The 16,968-nt window shown below is 62.5% G+C and overlaps 1 protein-coding gene across 1 annotated transcript; it reads left to right on the forward strand.

The window, feature by feature from the left end:
• Positions 1 to 442: 442 nt before the first annotated feature.
• znf1035 (zinc finger protein 1035) lies at positions 443 to 16,044 on the forward strand. Its single transcript, XM_088905523.1, has 3 exons — positions 443 to 596; positions 2,369 to 2,442; positions 4,258 to 16,044. Exon 3 carries the CDS (start codon positions 4,311 to 4,313, stop codon positions 13,812 to 13,814), a length of 9,504 nt encoding a protein of 3,167 aa, XP_088761649.1. The 5' UTR covers positions 443 to 596; positions 2,369 to 2,442; positions 4,258 to 4,310; the 3' UTR covers positions 13,815 to 16,044.
• Positions 16,045 to 16,968: the final 924 nt, after the last annotated feature.

The following is a 16,968-nucleotide window of genomic DNA, read 5'->3' on the forward strand; positions in this document are numbered from 1 at the left end:
CTGGCTTGTGTCTGTAATGGCTGCCTGCACCGTGCAAACTGGCCGATCTCTCCCTCTCTTGTTTCTCTCTCTCTCTCTGGCGCCATACGCGACCTGCAGCTGTACGAAGGGTGGGGGGGAGGGGTCATACATGCCTGAGCTACAGACCTGTGCTGCTGCTTCTGCACGCCGAGCCCCGGCCCCTTTCCGGTGCCAACTGCTCCCCCCCGCTGGCGCCCCCGGCGGGTGACGTCATCAACGCGCGCCGGAGGTTTTTCTGATCGAATATATTTTCTCTGCTCGGGGCTGGCGGTGGAGGTGGTGCTGCTGGAGGAGGAGGAGGAGGAGGAGGGGGGGTGGTGCTGCGCGCCACATTGTTCGTGCAGTCGCGCCGCCGAGCGTGGAAAAGGGAAGAGAAAGAAAGCAAGGCAAAAAAAGAGAGAGAGAGAGAGGGGAGGGGAAAAAAGGGCGAGAGGTTGCTTTATTTTTTTCTTTTCCACTGTGGGAAGTCGGAATCGCCATTCGAGGAGGGGAAGGGAGAGGATGTCGGAGGAGAAGGGGTAGCGCCTGTGTCTGCAAGCGGGCAGAGTGGTACCGATTCGGGGCGGGCAGGCTCGGTGAGTAAGCGCTCTCAGGAATGTGCTCCTGCATTTCAGCCCTCCTGACGGGTGGGCTGCTGCAGAAACGGGAGTCGCCAGCCAAGGCGCCGTGTCTGGCTGCGGAGCACGCCGAGGACTAACGGAAGTGTGATTTTGCGCTGGCAGAGGAAGAGGGAGACATTTGCGACACCCCCCCCCCGTTTCTGTGCGAATGGCCGTCGGGTCCTTTTCGCTTCCGAGCCGCACCGGACCGAACCCGAGGGCTTCCTCCACCCAGAGCGCAATCAATCGCAAAATTATTCTTTTTCGTTACAATCGGCGTGGGCAGTGTCTTGTCTGTCTGTCTGCCTGTCTGTCTGTCTCTCTCTGCCCGCCTGCACTCGTGTCTGGTGCTGCTGGGCTCGGTTCTCCCGTCCCGTCGGGCTCCCGGTCTCGCAGAACCCGCAGGGCGGAGTCCCGGGCTCGTCAGCACGGCGTCCCGACTTGTTTGAAAAATACGACTCGTTTTTATTTTTCTTCAGCTGCAGTTCAGCTCATGTTCAACCGCTTCCAAGCGTTCAGCACGGTTTCCCGGTATCGGCTCTTTCCCGCAGAGCAATGCTCAAGGTTTCTGGAAATCATTACAAATCACTGTGATGAGAAGTTTGTATGTGCTGGACATCTCCCGTATAACATTTATTTTATTCTCCAATCCTTGATTTGCTCAGGAGTTTACACTTCAGGCCTTTTTTAGGACTACATAACAAAAATGGTGTTGATTTTGGTAGTTATGATAACAGTGAAATTAATTGATTTTGATTAAGTTAGGATTTTTCAATGGAGCTTTTTACATTTAAAAAATATCTCAATATAGTGGACATTAATGTGTTTATCGCTCATAATGCGGTGTTGCTGAAAGTTGGTTTTGGCACAATAAGTCTCTCTTCAATAATTCTTGTGTAAACAAATGAAGACATGAAAAACAGTAAAACTATAGCTGTTGGACACCATGCCTGTCTAGAGTCTTCTGCACTAGGACTGGACAGTCCTGCAGGCACACTGGCTGGTTCTCCAGGACTCAAGATTCAGACAGCTGTCATCCTGGTCCTGGAGGGTCAGTCAGTCAGTCAGTCAGTCGGTCAAAGCATGGTCTAATAAGACTGGACCAGCTGTCATCCTGGTGTAACAAGACTGGACCTGAACCACCGGACCGGCTGTCCTCCCGGTCAAACAGGACTGGACCTGAACCACTGGACCAGCTTTCCTCCTGGTGTAACAGGACTGGACCTGACCCACTGGACCAGCTGTCCTCCTGGTCTAACAGGACTGGACCTGAACCACTGGACCGGCTGTCCTCCCGGTGTAACAGGACTGGACCTGAACCACTGGACCAGCTGTCCCCCTGGTGTAACAGGACTGGACCTGAACCACTGGACCGGCTGTCCTCCCGGTGTAACAGGACTGGACCTGAACCACTGGACCAGCTGTCCCCCCGGTGTAACAGGACTGGACCTGAACCACTGGACCGGCTGTCCTCCCGGTCAAACAGGACTGGACCTGAACCACTGGACCAGCTGTCCTCCCGGTGTAGCAAGACTGGACCTGAACCACTGGACCAGCTGTCCTCCTGGTGTAACAAGACTAGAGCAGCTGACCCATCGGTTTAACAGTCCTGTATCTTAACCAGTGGGCTGAGTGCACTGTGAGCTGTGGGGAATAGTGCTGCCGGGTCAAGCTGAAGTGAATGATTACACTGCTGTCTCCTCCCACAGAAGCTTACTGAAACCCCATTCCTTTTTGCTGTTCGGCAGACTCTTCCCTGGACCAGCTCTCCTTGCCTACAGCTGTCTGGAGTCTCGAGGACCGGACATCTGCGTCACTCCAGGTGGGTACCAGGATGTTTTCAAGAGGTGGTGTGCTAGAGAGTCCCCCAGGAATGCTGTGTCGAGTGTCACCAGCGCCCTGGTCCTTGAGCTGCTTGGGGTACTGGGGTACTGGGGTGTGTGGACTGTGAAGTGTAAAAAGGGGGCAAGTTCAGTGGGTCTGTGCATAACATGTTGGAAGGGGGCGTGGCTCAGAGGTTAAGTACACATGTTGGAAGGGGGCGTGGCTCAGAGGTTAAGTACACGTGTTGGAAGGGGGCGTGGCTCAGAGGTTAAGTACACGTGTTGGAAGGGGGCGTGGCTCAGAGGTTAAGTACACGTGTTGGAAGGGGGCGTGGCTCAGAGGTTAAGTACACGTGTTGGAAGGGGGCGTGGCTCAGTGGTTAAGTACACATGTTGGAAGGGGGCGTGGCTCAGAGGTTAAGTACACGTGTCGGAAGGGGGCGTGGCTCAGAGGTTAAGTACACATGTCGGAAGTGGGCGTGGCTCCACGGTCAAGTGCACATGACAGAAGTGGGCGTGGCTCAGTGGTTAGGAAAGGGTCGGAAGGGGGCGTGGCTCAGAGGTTAAGTACACATGTCGGAAGGGGGCGTGGCTCAGAGGTTAAGTACACATGTCGGAAGTGGGCGTGGCTCCACGGTTAAGTGCACATGACAGAAGTGGGCGTGGCTCAGTGGTTAGGAAAGGGTCGGAAGGGGGCGTGGCTCAGTGGTTAAGTACACTGTTGGAGGGGGTGTGGCTCAGTGGCGGGGTATTGAATGGGGGCGTGGCTCTGACAGGTGAGCGTGACCCTGGAGCATGACTGCTCCAGTCCAGGATATCCATCCATCCCTCCATCCATCCTTCACTGTCTTATTCCTTCACTTTATCCAGTTCAGGGTCGTGCGGGAGCTGCAGGCCTTGCTGTCAGGCAGTGGGTGTGAGGCTGGTACGCCCTGGACGGGATGCAGGTTGCTGCAGAGCAGACACACACACCAGGGCCAATTGTCTCAGACACTGTAGCACCCCAGATTCGGAGTTGAACCCAGGGCCCCAGCCCTGCTAACCCCTGGGCCCCGTGGCACCCCAGTGCAGCACATGCAGCTGGAAATGAACAGTTCAACAGTTTGCCCGTTTCAGAGTGCCGAACTAGACTTGAGAAAAAACCCTGCGCTTGTCGAATGGAAACCGCGCAGCCCTGTGGTTAGCCACGAGCGCGAGCCTCTGTCTCTGTCGCCGCGCGGTCTGCTGTCTCCGGTGGTACAGATGGCGGGGAAGGAGGTATTAATTCGTGAATGACGATTGTGTGGTAAGGCGTCTTCAGATCGCCCTGACTCCTGCTTCCTGTGGACACACACACACACACCCTGGACAGGACACCAGTCCATCACGGGACACACACAGACACACACACTCACACACCCTGGACAGGACACCAGTCCATCACAGAGCAGACATAGACACACACACTCACACATCCTGGACAAGTCACCAGTCCATCACAGAGCAGACAGACACGCACCAGAGCCAGTTTTCCCAGAAAACAGGTAACCCACCAGCATGTCTTTGGAAATAGGAGCACCCAGAGGAAACCAGTGCAAACATGGGGAGAACATACAAACTCCAGACACCCCAGGAACCGAACCCGGGGCCTCAGAGCTGCAAGGCAGCACTGCGAGCTAATCACTGGGCCACCACCTGCGCGTTGCTCCTTAATGAAGCCGACCGTCGCAGAACCATAAAGGGGTCTGCGAGGTGTTGAAGCTGTTTGACTGCGCGTGTGCGTGTTGGGCACGAGACCGCGGTGGCACTGACTGTGTATCCCTGTTGCGTTTCAGGACTTTGACACCCAGGACATCCCAACCCTCGCCCCTCCCCACCGAGAAGGAGCATGGCGCACCACGCTGGAGGTGACGTCAGGTTGCGCCCCAAGCCTCTGGCGGGAGAGGGCGCGGCGGCGGCGGGGGGGGGGTCAGACGAGGACCTCACCAGACACATTGAGAACCTGATCGCCCAGGAGCTCGGCGCCTGCTGCCTCTCCGACCTGGAGAACTCCTCGGAGCTTCCCCAGCCCGGGACGGAGCCCCTGCCGCAAGGGGGATGCAGGAACGAGGGGGCTGCACCCCTGGGAGACCCCAGCTCCCCCTTGGCCGCGCAGGGGGGCGGGGAGACTGCAGAGGCGCTGGCCCTGCCTTGGTGCGTGTCACAGTCTTCGCAGGGGCCACCCTCCCCGGTGGGACATGGCGGCAGATCTCCACCGTCCTCTCTGACAGATCCCCAGCCTGCAGTGGCTGCAGCTCACCACAGCACGGCGCCAGCGGGCACCACGAACAGCGCCTCCTCCTGGAACATGGATCAGTACTCTGATGTCAGCAGCTGCTCTGAGCCGGACACGGACAAGACGCTGGAGGAGTGGGGTGCGTGGGAGAGAGAGGGGGCGCTGTCGCCGCTCTGGCAGGCCGCCTCTAGCCTTTCGCAAAACAGTTTGCCCGACTTCCTGGACAGCGGGGCCGCGGAGGGCGCTGATCCCGAAAAGGGTCGCAGGAGGGAGGTGTCCCTCTCGCAGGAGGAGGAGGAGGAGGGTGGAGACGGCACGGCGGAGTCTCTCGCCTGTGCAGGAGATCCGTTGCCCTCCCCGCTGGCTGATGGGAGAGCCGGGACCGGAGATGGCGTCGGGCCGGGGAGCTCGTCCTTGGGTGTGGAGGTGCCGATGAAGGCGAACTGCGCCCTCGACGGCGCCGGGAGCCCGCTGGACCAGTATTCCAACATCAGCAGCCCGCCTGAGGGCGAGGACAAGAGGTCGTTCTCTGGAGAGGATGCCGACGACGATGACGACGACGACGACGACGACGACGACGATGACGATCCGAGGCTTCGGCGGCGACCGGTAGACCCTAAGCAAATGCAGAACTCAAGTGCTGAACCCATTGCCGACTGTCCGCAAGACAACGACGGCGCTTCTCGTCAGCGCAGCGACTCCAGCTGCGGCCCTGTGGAGGCTGCTCCTGCCGGGGCTGAGAGCACTGGTCCGGAACTGCCAGCAGGGGGCGACGGTGAAGCGTGCCGGCATGCTCCCGACTTGGCAGAGCAGTATTCCGATGTCAGCAACTGCTCGGCCGGGGTTCCGGGCAATGACATCCCCGGGCCGGAGAGAGACGGCGGCCCGGATTCTCGGCAAGATAGGGTAGGGGATTTGGAGAGAGAAGAGCCAAGCTGCTTATCCGAGGAAGCTTGTCAGCCTTGGCAGCGGGAAGTGGGGGATTCCTGGATGGCCAGGAGAGACCTGGACGATTCTACATCCAAGGGTGATCCTGGTCCACCCAGACTTGTCATGATGGATCAGGAACCCGGCAGCAGGGGCCTGGCAGAGGAATACCGAATTGTGAGCCCGACTCCTCGCCACTCGGGCGTCGAGCCAGAGCCCCCAGTGCTGGTGTTCTTTGAGCCCCAGTGCCGGTCCCCCGGGGCGACTGGGAAGGAAACTCCGCCATCCCGTAGCTCTGCTCACGACGGCTCCGGGGAGCACAGAATGGAAACGAGCCCCGAGCGGCCCGTGGCGGCGCAGCCAGAAAGCTCGGCGACGCGCGAAGGAGGAGCCAAGCTTGCCGGCGAGGAAGAGGCGACGGCCGGGAACGGTGGCCAGGACGAGGGAGCGGAGGGAGATGTCGGCTTCGCCTTGCTTGCAGGGGGTTTATCAACGGCCGGCGACTCTCCCGCCAGGGACGACGCCTCTTATCCTGACCGGGCGGGGATCGGAGTGCAGGACGAAGGTCCCGGCGCGGCACGGTCTTTAGAATGCCCTGCGGGATCCAGGCGGGAGTCGGAAGATTCGACGGAGCAGGAAGGGATCTCAGTGAGCTCCCCCGTGATCCGGGATGATCACGAAGGAGTGGAAGACCGCGGCGCTGAGGAAGAAGGAGAGGCGGGAAGTGTCCCAGCTGATCCGGTGCCGGTAGCAGCCGCGAGCTTTGCTTCGCCTCGTCGGGTGCAGAGGCTGCTGTTCCCGGTGGTCATCCTGAAGAAGTCCCCCCGGCCGGATAGTGGGAGGATGGTCTACCGCTGTGGCCAGTGCCACGAGAGGGTGGCGGACCTGAGCCGGCTGATCGAGCATCACCACGTCCACGCCGGCCCCCCGCCGAGCCTGCGCCCCTGCACGACCTGCGGCAGGTTCTTCACCAGCGAGAGCCTCGCCCGGGCACACCTCTGTGGGCAGTGGCGGGGCGGCGGGGCCCTCCTCTTCTCCGGCGGCGGCGGGGGTCAGCCGGGGGCGCCCGCGTGGAGGAGCGGCGGCCGGATGAAGTGCAAGCACTGCAGCCTGCGCTTCCAGCGGAGGTACGAGCTGCTCAAGCACGAGAGGAAGCACACCGGCGTGACCCCGTACCGCTGCAAGCAGTGCGGGCGGTACTTCGCCCAGAGCTCCAGCCTGAACCGGCACATGAAGTCCGCGGCCCTGGGGGGGAAGTGGAGCACCTGCAAGCCCGGGAAGTCGGAGGTCGCCGATGGCGAGAAACGAGGCGGCGGCTCGGGCCCTCGGCTCACCTGGATCCAAACGCCTCCCCAGATCCCGCCCGACCACCCTCATGCCTGGATGGCCAGGTGCTACGTGAAGCTGGTGGACTTCAGGCGGGAGCCCGGGGAGCAGCCGGGCTCCGGCGCCGCGGCCCGGGCCGCGGGCCCCCACGTCTGCGGAGTGTGCGGGAAGGCCTTCCGGAAGCAGTCGCTGTTGCTCGTGCACAGCCGGGCCCACGCCGACGAGAGGCCCTTCAAGTGCTTCACCTGCCCCAAGACCTTCAAGTTCTCCTGCAACCGGTACTCGCACATGAAGCTGAAGTGCGCCGGCAGCGCCGCCCACCGGGCCCGCCTGATGGCCCGGCTGAAGAACGCGGAGGGGGGTCCGTACAAGTGCGTCCTCTGCCCCCGCCTCTTCAAGTACTCCTTCAACCGCCTGCGCCACATGCGGCACCAGTGCCTCAAGGAGTTCGCCCAGCGGGGGCTGGGCCGGAAGGGCGGCCTGTACAAGTGCGCCCTGTGCTCCAGCACCTTCTCCAACACCTCCAACCGGAACCGGCACATGCGGCAGGTCTGCCTCAAGGACTTCACTCGCCGGGAGCAGCGGCGGGCGCGGAAGGACACGCCGGACCCGCGGAGGCGGCAGGAGCTGCAGAGCTGGCGCGAGCGGGGCAAGGCGGACTTCCGCCACCAGTGCCCCCACTGTCCGGCCACCTTCGCCTTCTCGTCCGGCAAGAGCCGCCACATGCACAAGCACCAGCTCGCCGAGAAGGCCGGGGCGAAAACCGGGGCGGCAGCCGTCCCTCCCCGCGCTCCCCCAGAGGCCAGACCCCAGGGTAGCCAGGGGGGCGAGGAGGGGCCCGACGCCGGGGGCCCCCACCCGTTCCCCTGCTGCTACTGCCAGAAGAGCTTCCGCAAGCTGCACCAGCTGAAGACGCACCAGCGGACGCACACCGGGGAGCGGCCGTACCGCTGCCAGGAGTGCGGCAACAGCTTCGTGCAGAGCGCCCACCTCCGCCGCCACCTCCTGACGCACAGGAAGAAGATCCGCTGCCTGGTCTGCAAGAAGGTCTTTGGCGCCGTCGGCGACCTGATCAAGCACCGGCAGGCCCACGCGCAGAAGGGGATGCTGCAGTGCCCCGAGTGCCCGCAGCAGTTCAAGTACCCTTCTTTCCTCCGCCGGCACCTCCGCGCCCACCAGAGGCGGGGCCCCTTGGCGTGCGAGGTCTGCGAGAGGAGCTTCGCCGGGCTGGAGCAGTACCACCAGCACCTGGACAGCCACCGGGGGCAGACGGAGTTCACGTGCGCCACCTGCGGCAGTCTCTTCAGCAGCCTCCGGGCCCTGAAGCTCCACCGCAACTTCCACGTGAGCAAGCGCTCCGGGCAGCACCGGTGCCGCTACTGCGGCAAGCTGTACAGCTCCTCCGGCACGCTCGTCCGGCACGTCCGCATCCACACCGGGGAGAAGCCCTTCCGCTGCTACGGCTGCGGCCAGCGGTTCGCCCGGCAGGAAGCCCTGAAGGCCCACGGGTCCAAGTGCCCCGGTCCTCCGGCAGACCCGCCGGCGGGCCCCCGCAAGGGCGAGCCGGAGGCGAGAGGGGCGGACGAGCCGTTCAAGTGCAGGTTCTGCCCGAAAACCTTCAGCTGGGGCAGCAGCTTGTACAAGCACCACATGAACCACAGGGACAAGGTGATCTTTCCCTGCTCCAAGTGTGGCAGGTGCTACAGTAAGCTCTGGCTGGGGGCCCACGAGAGGTCGTGCGAGGGGCCCCAGGCTGAGGGGGACGGCGCTCCCCCGTCCGCCGGGGTCGGTACCTACTCCTGCGGGAGGTGCGGGCGCTGCTTCAGCCAGAAGGACAACCGGGACGTCCACCAGAGGCGCTGCCCGGCCTTCACGACTGATTCCGGGCCACCGGCACGGGAGGAAGACCGGAAGTTCAAGTGCCGGTACTGCCCAAAGTCCTTCATGTGGCCCAGCAGCCTGACCAAGCACCACCTGAACCACAAGGACAACGTGCTCTGGCCCTGCTCCAAGTGCGGGAGGTGCTACAGAAAGGTCCGGCTCGCGGCCCACGAGAGGTCTTGTGACGGCCCACAGCCCGACGCGGCCCCCACCCCCTCCGCCGCCCACGCCAGCGCCTGCAGCAAGTGCGGGCGTCGCTTTGCCAGGGAGTATTACCTCAACGTCCACCAGAGCAAGTGCAGAGGCCCCCGAGCCCCCGGGCTCCCCGCCGAGCTGACCGCGGCGGCGGCGCCGGCGAACTCCGAGGACGGCGCAGCCGAGGAGGAGGAGGAGGAGGGGGAGGGGGAGGGGGAGAAGAAGTTCAAGTGCAGCTACTGCCCCAAGTCCTTCGTCTGGCCCGGCAGCTTAGAGAAGCACCACCAGAACCACCGGGAGAAGAAGGTGTTCCCCTGCTACAAGTGCGGGCAGTGCTTCAGGAAGGCCTGGCTGGGCGCCCACGAGCAAGCCTGCTCCTTCCTGCAGACCGGCGGCGCCTCCGTCTTCGCCGTGCTCAAGCCCCACGCCTGCGGCAGGTGCGGGCAGGGCTTCGTCAGGACGGACAACCGCGACGCCCACCAGAGGACCTGTGGCGGCCTGGAGGCCAAGTGGGTGACGCAGGAGGAGCCAGCGGGCAGCGGGAAGTCGGCCGCGAGAATGGCCAAGTGCCCCCACTGCCCCAAGTTCTTCTCCATGGGGAGCAAGCTCCGGAGGCACGTGCTCATCCACACGGGCGTGAGGCCCTTTCCCTGCGTGCACTGTGGCAGGACCTTCCCCCGCATGGACCAGTGCTGCTCGCACGAAGCCCGCTGCAGCGGCGTCTTCCGGGCGCGGAGGCGGCGGGACGCAGGCGCGGCGCGAGAGCCCCAGGGGGAGGGGGACCGGGGCGCTCCTGAGCCGACGGAGCAGGCGCCGCCGCCGCCGCCAGCAGGAGAAGGGGAGGGCAAATACCGGTGCAAGTTCTGCGGCAAGGCCTTCTCCCGGTCCAGGAACCTCCGGCGGCACATCCTGACCCACACCGACGTCAAGCCCTACCGCTGCGAGAGCTGCGGCAGCTGCTTCTCCCGCTACGACCACCTCAAGGTCCACCGGAGTCGCTGCAGGGGCCGCAGGCTCCAGCCGCAGGTCCGGATGGTCAAGCTCAGCCTGGGCGACCCGGGCGCCGGCCCCGGGGACGAGGGCCCGAAGAGGGAGCAGCAGGAGGACGAAGGGGTCTACAGGTGCGCCCACTGCGACAAGGTGTTCTATATCCGCACCAGCCTGGCCCGGCACGTGGCCATGCTGCACACCGTCAACAAGCCCTTCCGCTGCCTGCGCTGCTCCCACACCTTCACCATGCTGCGGGCGCTCAAGTCGCACCAGCTCAAGTGCAGGGGCAGCGCGAAGGCCGCCGCCGAGGCCCCCTCCTCTTCCTCCTCCGGCACCCAGACGGACCCCCCCCAGGAAGTCCAGGAGGAGGCCGAGGAGAAGCCCTGTCGGGAGACCACCAAGCTCCTGATCAGGATCCAGCGCCACTACTCGGACCTGCGGCCCTTCCGGTGCTCCTACTGCGGCCTCAGGTTCAAGACGAAATCGCAGAGGGAGTCGCACATCCGCCTGCACACCGGGGAGAAGCCCTTCGGCTGCGCCAGCTGCGGGCAGCACTTCATGCGGCGGGACTACCTCAAGCGCCACCTGTTCAAGTGCAAGGCCCTGCCCTCGCCGGCCGGCCGGCCCGCCCCAGGCCAGAGCACGCTCTGCGACCGCTGCGGGGAGATCTTCGCCTCCTGGGATCGCCTCCTGGAGCACCAGGGGGCTTGCGTGGTGCAGCCCAAGTCGCCTGACCGCCGCGCGAGGCCCCCTGCCGCGGCCCCTCCGGGGTCCCCCAAGCAGACGAAGGGGTTTTCCTGCGCCACCTGTGGCGAGCGCTTCCTGCTCTTCTCACAGCTCCAGCACCACTTCCTGTCCTTGCACAGGGGGGACAGCTACCCCCTGGGCTCGCAGAGGCCCGGCAGAACCGGGCCGCCCTCGGACAGGCCGCCGCCGCCGCACGTGCACATCAAGCAGGAGCCGGCGGACGAGGGATACGATCAAAGCCACCAGACCGCGGGGCCTCCGCCGCCGCTGGGGCAGGGCAGTCCCCCCGGGGACGCCCCCGAGCTCGTGCAGAAGCCCTGCGCGTGCCCTCACTGCGCCATGCGCTTCTGCAACCAGAGCGCCCTGAGCATGCATGTCCGCACGCACTCCGGGGAGTGGCCCTTCTCCTGCTCCCGGTGCAACAAGGCCTACCTGCGCAGGGACCTGCTGAACAAGCACCAGAAGAGGTGCAGGGTCCCCGCGGTGGCGCCGGCGCCGGCGGTGAAGGTGGAGCCGCCCTCGGACTTCGACCCCCCCGCCAGCTTCTCCTCGGAGGACATGGTGCTGGTCATCAACAGCCGGTCGCGGGCCACGGGCACAGGGGTGCTGCAGACCGCCTTCTCCTGCAAGCCGGGCAGCAAGGAGTCGCCGCAGCCGCCGGAGCCGCGGGGCTCGGGCCAGTTCCGGTGCTCGCGGTGCGACCAGGGCTTTTCGGACGGCCTGCTGCTCGTCGCCCACCTGGAGGAGCACGGGCGCGAGGACTGGGCCGGCCGGGGGCACCCGTGCGACCAGTGCGGGAAGACCTTCGCTAGCCAGAGCCTCCTGCTGAGCCACCGCAAGCTGCACGGCGTCCGGCTGCCCTACGCCTGCGGCGAGTGTCCCAGGACCTTCCGCTTCGCGTCGGACCTGGAGCGGCACAAGGCCTTCCACGACCCGGAGAAGCCCTTCCCCTGCGGGCTCTGCGGGCTGCGCTTCGGCAGCAGCACCGCGCTGGCCCAGCACTGCACGGCCCGGCACCGCGGCACGGGCGGCCACCGGTACAGGTGCCCGCAGTGCGGCCGGATCTACATGACCCTGAAGTCGTACCGGCGGCACTGCCGCCTGAAGCACGAGGAGGGCCAGAGGGTGGGGCCGCTGCTGGTGCCCGTCCTGCCCGGCGAGCAGCAGCCGCCGCCGCCGCCGCTGCCGCCGCCGGGAGAGGAGGAGGAGGAGGAGGAGGAGGAGGTGGACGTGGAGGTGGAGATTGAGAGCGAGGGGGAGGGGGGCAAGGCCGAGGACGAGGAGGAGGAGGAAGAGGAGGAGGAGGACGACGACGAGGACTCGGACTCGGCGCCGTACTTCCCCTGCCACGTCTGCGGCAAGACCTTCACCACCTCGGAGAGCCTGGAGGACCACCAGCGCTGCCACCTGGGCGAGAAGCCCCACGAGTGCGCCGAGTGCGGCCGGTGCTTCTTCCAGCTGGCGCACCTGCAGCAGCACCAGCGCAGCCACAAGACGGAGTTCCAGTGCCTGCTCTGCGGCCGCGGCTTCGTCTCGCTCTTCGCGCTGCGCAAGCACAAGCGCACGCACGGCAAGGGCCGCCCGCACCGCTGCCCGCGCTGCGCCCTCAGCTTCCGCAGCCCCTCCAGCCTGGCCGCGCACCTGGCCACCCACCGGGGCGACAACTTCCCCTGCGACCTCTGCGACCTCACCTTCTCCTGCAAGCTGAGCCGCGCCCTGCACCGCGAGGCGCACGCCGCGCCGGGCCTCCTGCCGCCCTCCCCCGACTGCCAGTGCGCCGCCTGCCTCCAGGGTTTCCCGGATCCCGGGCAGCTCGCGGAGCGCGGCTGCGGCTCGGGCTCGGGCTCCGCGCGCCCGTACTCCTGCCCCGACTGCGGCCAGCGCTTCCCGCGCGGGACCGATCTCAAGAAGCACCAGCTGTCCCACCAGCTCCAGAAGTCGCTGACCTACCAGTGCACCCGGTGCCACATGGCCTTTGCCTACCTGACCCACTTCACCAACCACATGAAGCGTCACGCGAGGGAGGGCGCGGGGGCGGGCGGCGGGGAGGACGTGGGCGGGAACCAGTGCCCCTACTGCCCCAGGAGCTTCGCCACCTTCGCCCAGCTCAGCAAGCACCTGGGCACCCACGCCGCGGCCAAGCCCTACCAGTGCCACACCTGCGGCAAGCGCTTCATGCGCAAGAGCAACCTGACAGTGCACCAGCGCAGCCACGTGGGGCAGGCGCAGTACGAGTGCACCGAGTGCGGGGGCAGCTTCCTGGGCATCGACGCCTTCAGGCAGCACGGCTGCGCCCGCTGGCGGCCCGCCGGCCGGGATCGCCCGCCGTCCCCGCCCTCTGCCTCGCCCCGGCCGCCGCCGCCGCCGCTGAGCGGGCCGGAGCCCGAGCTCGACCCCCGCCCTCCCACCGGCTCATGGGAGGAGCCCCCCTCCCTGGAGTGCCCCGTCTGCGCCAAGCGCTTCTCCTGCCCGCGGAAGCTCCGGGAGCACCAGCGCTGCCACTCAGCCAAGCGGCCCTTCCAGTGCCCGGCGTGCGGCAAGCGCTTCCTCAAGCCGGCACACCTGCGCAAGCACCAGGAGGTGCACCAGCGGCAGTACGCCTGCGCCAAGTGCCCGCACACCTTCAGCAGCATGAGGGCCTACCTGCAGCACCAGGGCCGCCACAGCCGGGAGCGGCCGCACCAGTGCGCCGCCTGCCTCCAGCGCTTCGCCACCGCCTCCGAGCTGGCGCGGCACGAGGGGACGCACGCCGAGGCGGGCGGCGGGGGCGAGGGCGGGGTGTTCCAGTGCGACATGTGCTGGAAGACCTTCAGCCAGGCCGCCTACCTGCGGCGCCACCAGGAGAGCCACGTGGGCGAGGTGGTGTACGAGTGTACCGAGTGCGACAAGGCCTTCGCCTCCTTCCAGCTCCTGCAGCAGCACCAGGGCGCCCACGCCCCGCCCCCCCCGCCGCCCGCCGCGCCGCAGGGCTCCCAGGACGCCCCCTTCCCCATCCTGCTGATGCGCAGCGCCCCGGTGGAGTTCGTCGTCAACGGGGACTTCGTGCACTAGCGCCGCGTCTCCGCGGAGACGTCCCGAGCAGCAGTGCGGAACGCCGGGCCGGGAGAGGAGCGCCCAAAGGTCAACCCTCTTGTTTTTAAAGGGCAACTCCTTCGTCTCGGCAGGAACGCGCGTGACTGGGGTCCGAGCGGGTTCGAAGGCCGCCGGCTTCGGCCGCGGTCAGAGTCCAGTTCGCCCAGACCCCCGGCCACCACCCCTGTCAGAGACGTCCCGCTAATACCCGTGTCCACCTGTGTCCAGCAGGCTGGCCTCCGCAGTGCGACCTGGACCCTTGGCTGTCCTTGGCCGAGCCCCTGGCGCATCGCCGGGAGAGTCCGTAGAGATGGATGTTGCGGGCTGTTTGGAGTCGGGATGCCATTCCCCTTGCAGAGCAGTGCGATCCGCTCCAGGTTTTATAACGCTGCGCTGCGGACTGTCCTCCTCGCTCCGTCTCTCTCCTCCCCGAGCGCGCTCTCGTCCTGCGGCCCTGTGGTGCCCAGCGGTCAGAGTTAGTGCCTGGCGCTCGGACCCTGCAGGTGTCGGTGTTGTCCTCTATCCGTCTGTGTCTCCCCCCTGTTCCCGGATCCCGCTGTCTCGCTCCGCTGGGCAGGTGGCGGAAACCGTCATAACAGTGTGTTCCTCTGTGGCGTTTTTTTGTGTGTTTATACGTTCGTTTCTACGTTTTCGGACCGTGACCAGACACGGTTGTTTTCAAGCTCGAGGATTAATTGTTTGAAAAAAAAATTCTCCTTGACCTCGGTCCAGTTCTGGAGCGAGGCGTGGGGTCGGGGGCTGGCTGGGGCTCGACCTAGCCGGTCTCCCTCCGAGATGTTTCATTGTTACGGTTTAAGCTGAAAGACTTAAAGAGGAAAAAAGAAAAACTTTTTTTTCCTAGGAATGGTTTTCAAGGTCACAGGATAAAAAGAAAGAGTGAAGAACGGCCAACCCTTTGAAGTTTCCCCTGTTTCGTTGAAGGTTTTATCATTTAAACACACTCAGAAGAGAAATGAACTGACGGATACAGAAGTGATGGGCTTTGGTTTGGCGTTTTGATTTATACTTTTTCCTTGAGCGTTGGAGTAAGAAACTGAAATTTTTCTATGGCAGATTTTTTCCGCAAAAGTAGAATCCCCAGTTCTTACAGGAGGCCCTAAATTTTGTTGTTATTTTATATGAGAACCTTCGGTGAAGCTGTTAAACTGATGACACAGAGCTGTTCAGGAGCTGGAGTGAACGCCTGCTGATCTCTCGGGGTGTAAAGGTTCTTGCTCGAAGCCTGTTACAGCCCCACCCCTTTCCAGTCTGTTCCTGGGCAGTTCCTGGGCTTGACATTAATTGGTTAATTGTTACAGCGCCGGCTGTCTGCGGTCCCGGCCTGGTGCGGACTGGGAGAGCAGCTCGGTGGGGTCAGAGTCTTTTGTTGCTGTTGACAGAATTTTTTAACAAGTGTTTTTTTTTTTTCCTCAACGGGGAGCGAATCATTATTTCATGAAAAATAAGATTTGTCTTTTTCAAAGGTCGCCAGTCTCTGTCCTTGACCATTTCTCTCTTGTATGTATATGTATATGTATATATTTTTATTTTCTTGGTCTTCTGTTTTTGTCATTTACTCACAGTCCAGACTGTACAGTTTAAAACAGGGGGAAGGTGGAAAGAGAGACGTTTTGCCCTCACTATACTTCCCAATAGGTAAGGAGTGGGGGACCCCAGAAAGTTACTTTTTAGGTCCACTAGTCTTGGTCCTATGGAAGTACAGGCTCTTGTAGTTTCAGGACTGAACTGAGCCAGTTCCTGTCCTCATGAGCCCAGACTCATAGTAACCTTTAACCCCTGAATGAAGACCCCCAGAGCCCCTGAAGGACTGGGGTCTCAGGGACTGAACTGAGCCAGTTACTGTCCTCGTGAGCCCACACTCTCAGTGACCTTTAACCCCTGACTGAAGCCCCCCAGAGCCCCTTTATTCCATTCTGCCTGAGTCACTCAGTTCCTCCCCCAGTCATCTGTTTTGTCTGCTCAGTCTTTTTTGGGGTGCTGGTTGTTTTGGGGTCCCCGGGCCTCTCGTTCCCTCTTCCCTTTCTTCCTGTTTTATCCGAATGGTTCATTTCTCACCTCCTTTCCGGAAACTCGCAGACATCGTTGACATAGCACTACCCTTAGACTTTCCCATGGAAAGGAAGAAACTGTCACATTGTGATTTATTCTTGATTCTAATAAAAAATTCTTTGGACTAGCTGAGACTTCATATGAATGTGCCTGTTTATCATATTTGTGAGTCTGTTTAAACTGATATGTCTAAATCTTTTAGTACCCACGTACTGTTACTGTAACACACTGTGTAGCCAGTGTGTAACCCACCAGCACACACACACTGTTACTGTAACACACTGTGTAGCCAGTGTGTAACCCATCAGTACACACACACTGTAACACACTGTGTAGCCAGTGTGACTCACCAGCACATACACACACTGTTACTGTAACACACTGTGTAGCCAGTGTGTAACCCATCAGTACACACACACTGTAACACACTGTGTAGCCAGTGTGTGACTCGCCAGCACACACACACACTGTTACTGTAACACACTGTGTAGCCAGTGTGTAACCCATCAGTACACACACACTGTAACACACTGTGTAGCCAGTGTGTGACTCACCAGCACACACACACTGTTACTGTAACACACTGTGTAGCCAGTGTGTAACCCATCAGTACACACACACTGTAACACACTGTGTAGCCAGTGTGTGACTCACCAGCACACACACACACTGTTACTGTAACACTGTGTAGCCAGTGTGTAACCCATCAGTACACACACACTGTAACACACTGTGTAGCCAGTGTGTGACTCACCAGCACACACACACTGTTATTGTAACACACTGTGTAGCCAGTGTGTGACTCACCAGCACACACACAGTTACTGTAACAGTACTGTAGTGCAGTATTATTATAGTACAGTGTAGTGTCTAGTCGCACACCTTAGAAATCAATCCTGTTCTCGGTGTAACAGTACTGCAGTGCAGTATTATTATAGTACAGCGTAGTGTCCAGTAACCCACATTTGAAATCACTGCCCTGCCTCAGTACATGATTATAGCACATTGCTGTGCGATTTCAGTCCCCACAGAGGTTTGGTGCTGACGGTCTTCCTACCACCAG

The sequence above is a fragment of the Atractosteus spatula genome, chromosome 25 (genome assembly GCF_055471065.1).
Source record: "Atractosteus spatula isolate fAtrSpa1 chromosome 25, fAtrSpa1.hap1, whole genome shotgun sequence".
Lineage (NCBI taxonomy): Eukaryota > Metazoa > Chordata > Actinopteri > Semionotiformes > Lepisosteidae > Atractosteus > Atractosteus spatula.

Excerpts from the sequence above, each read along its gene's own strand:
- znf1035 (XM_088905523.1), top strand. The coding sequence starts at position 4,311 with ATGGCGCACCACGCTGGAGGTGACGTCAGGTTGCGCCCCAAGCCTCTG.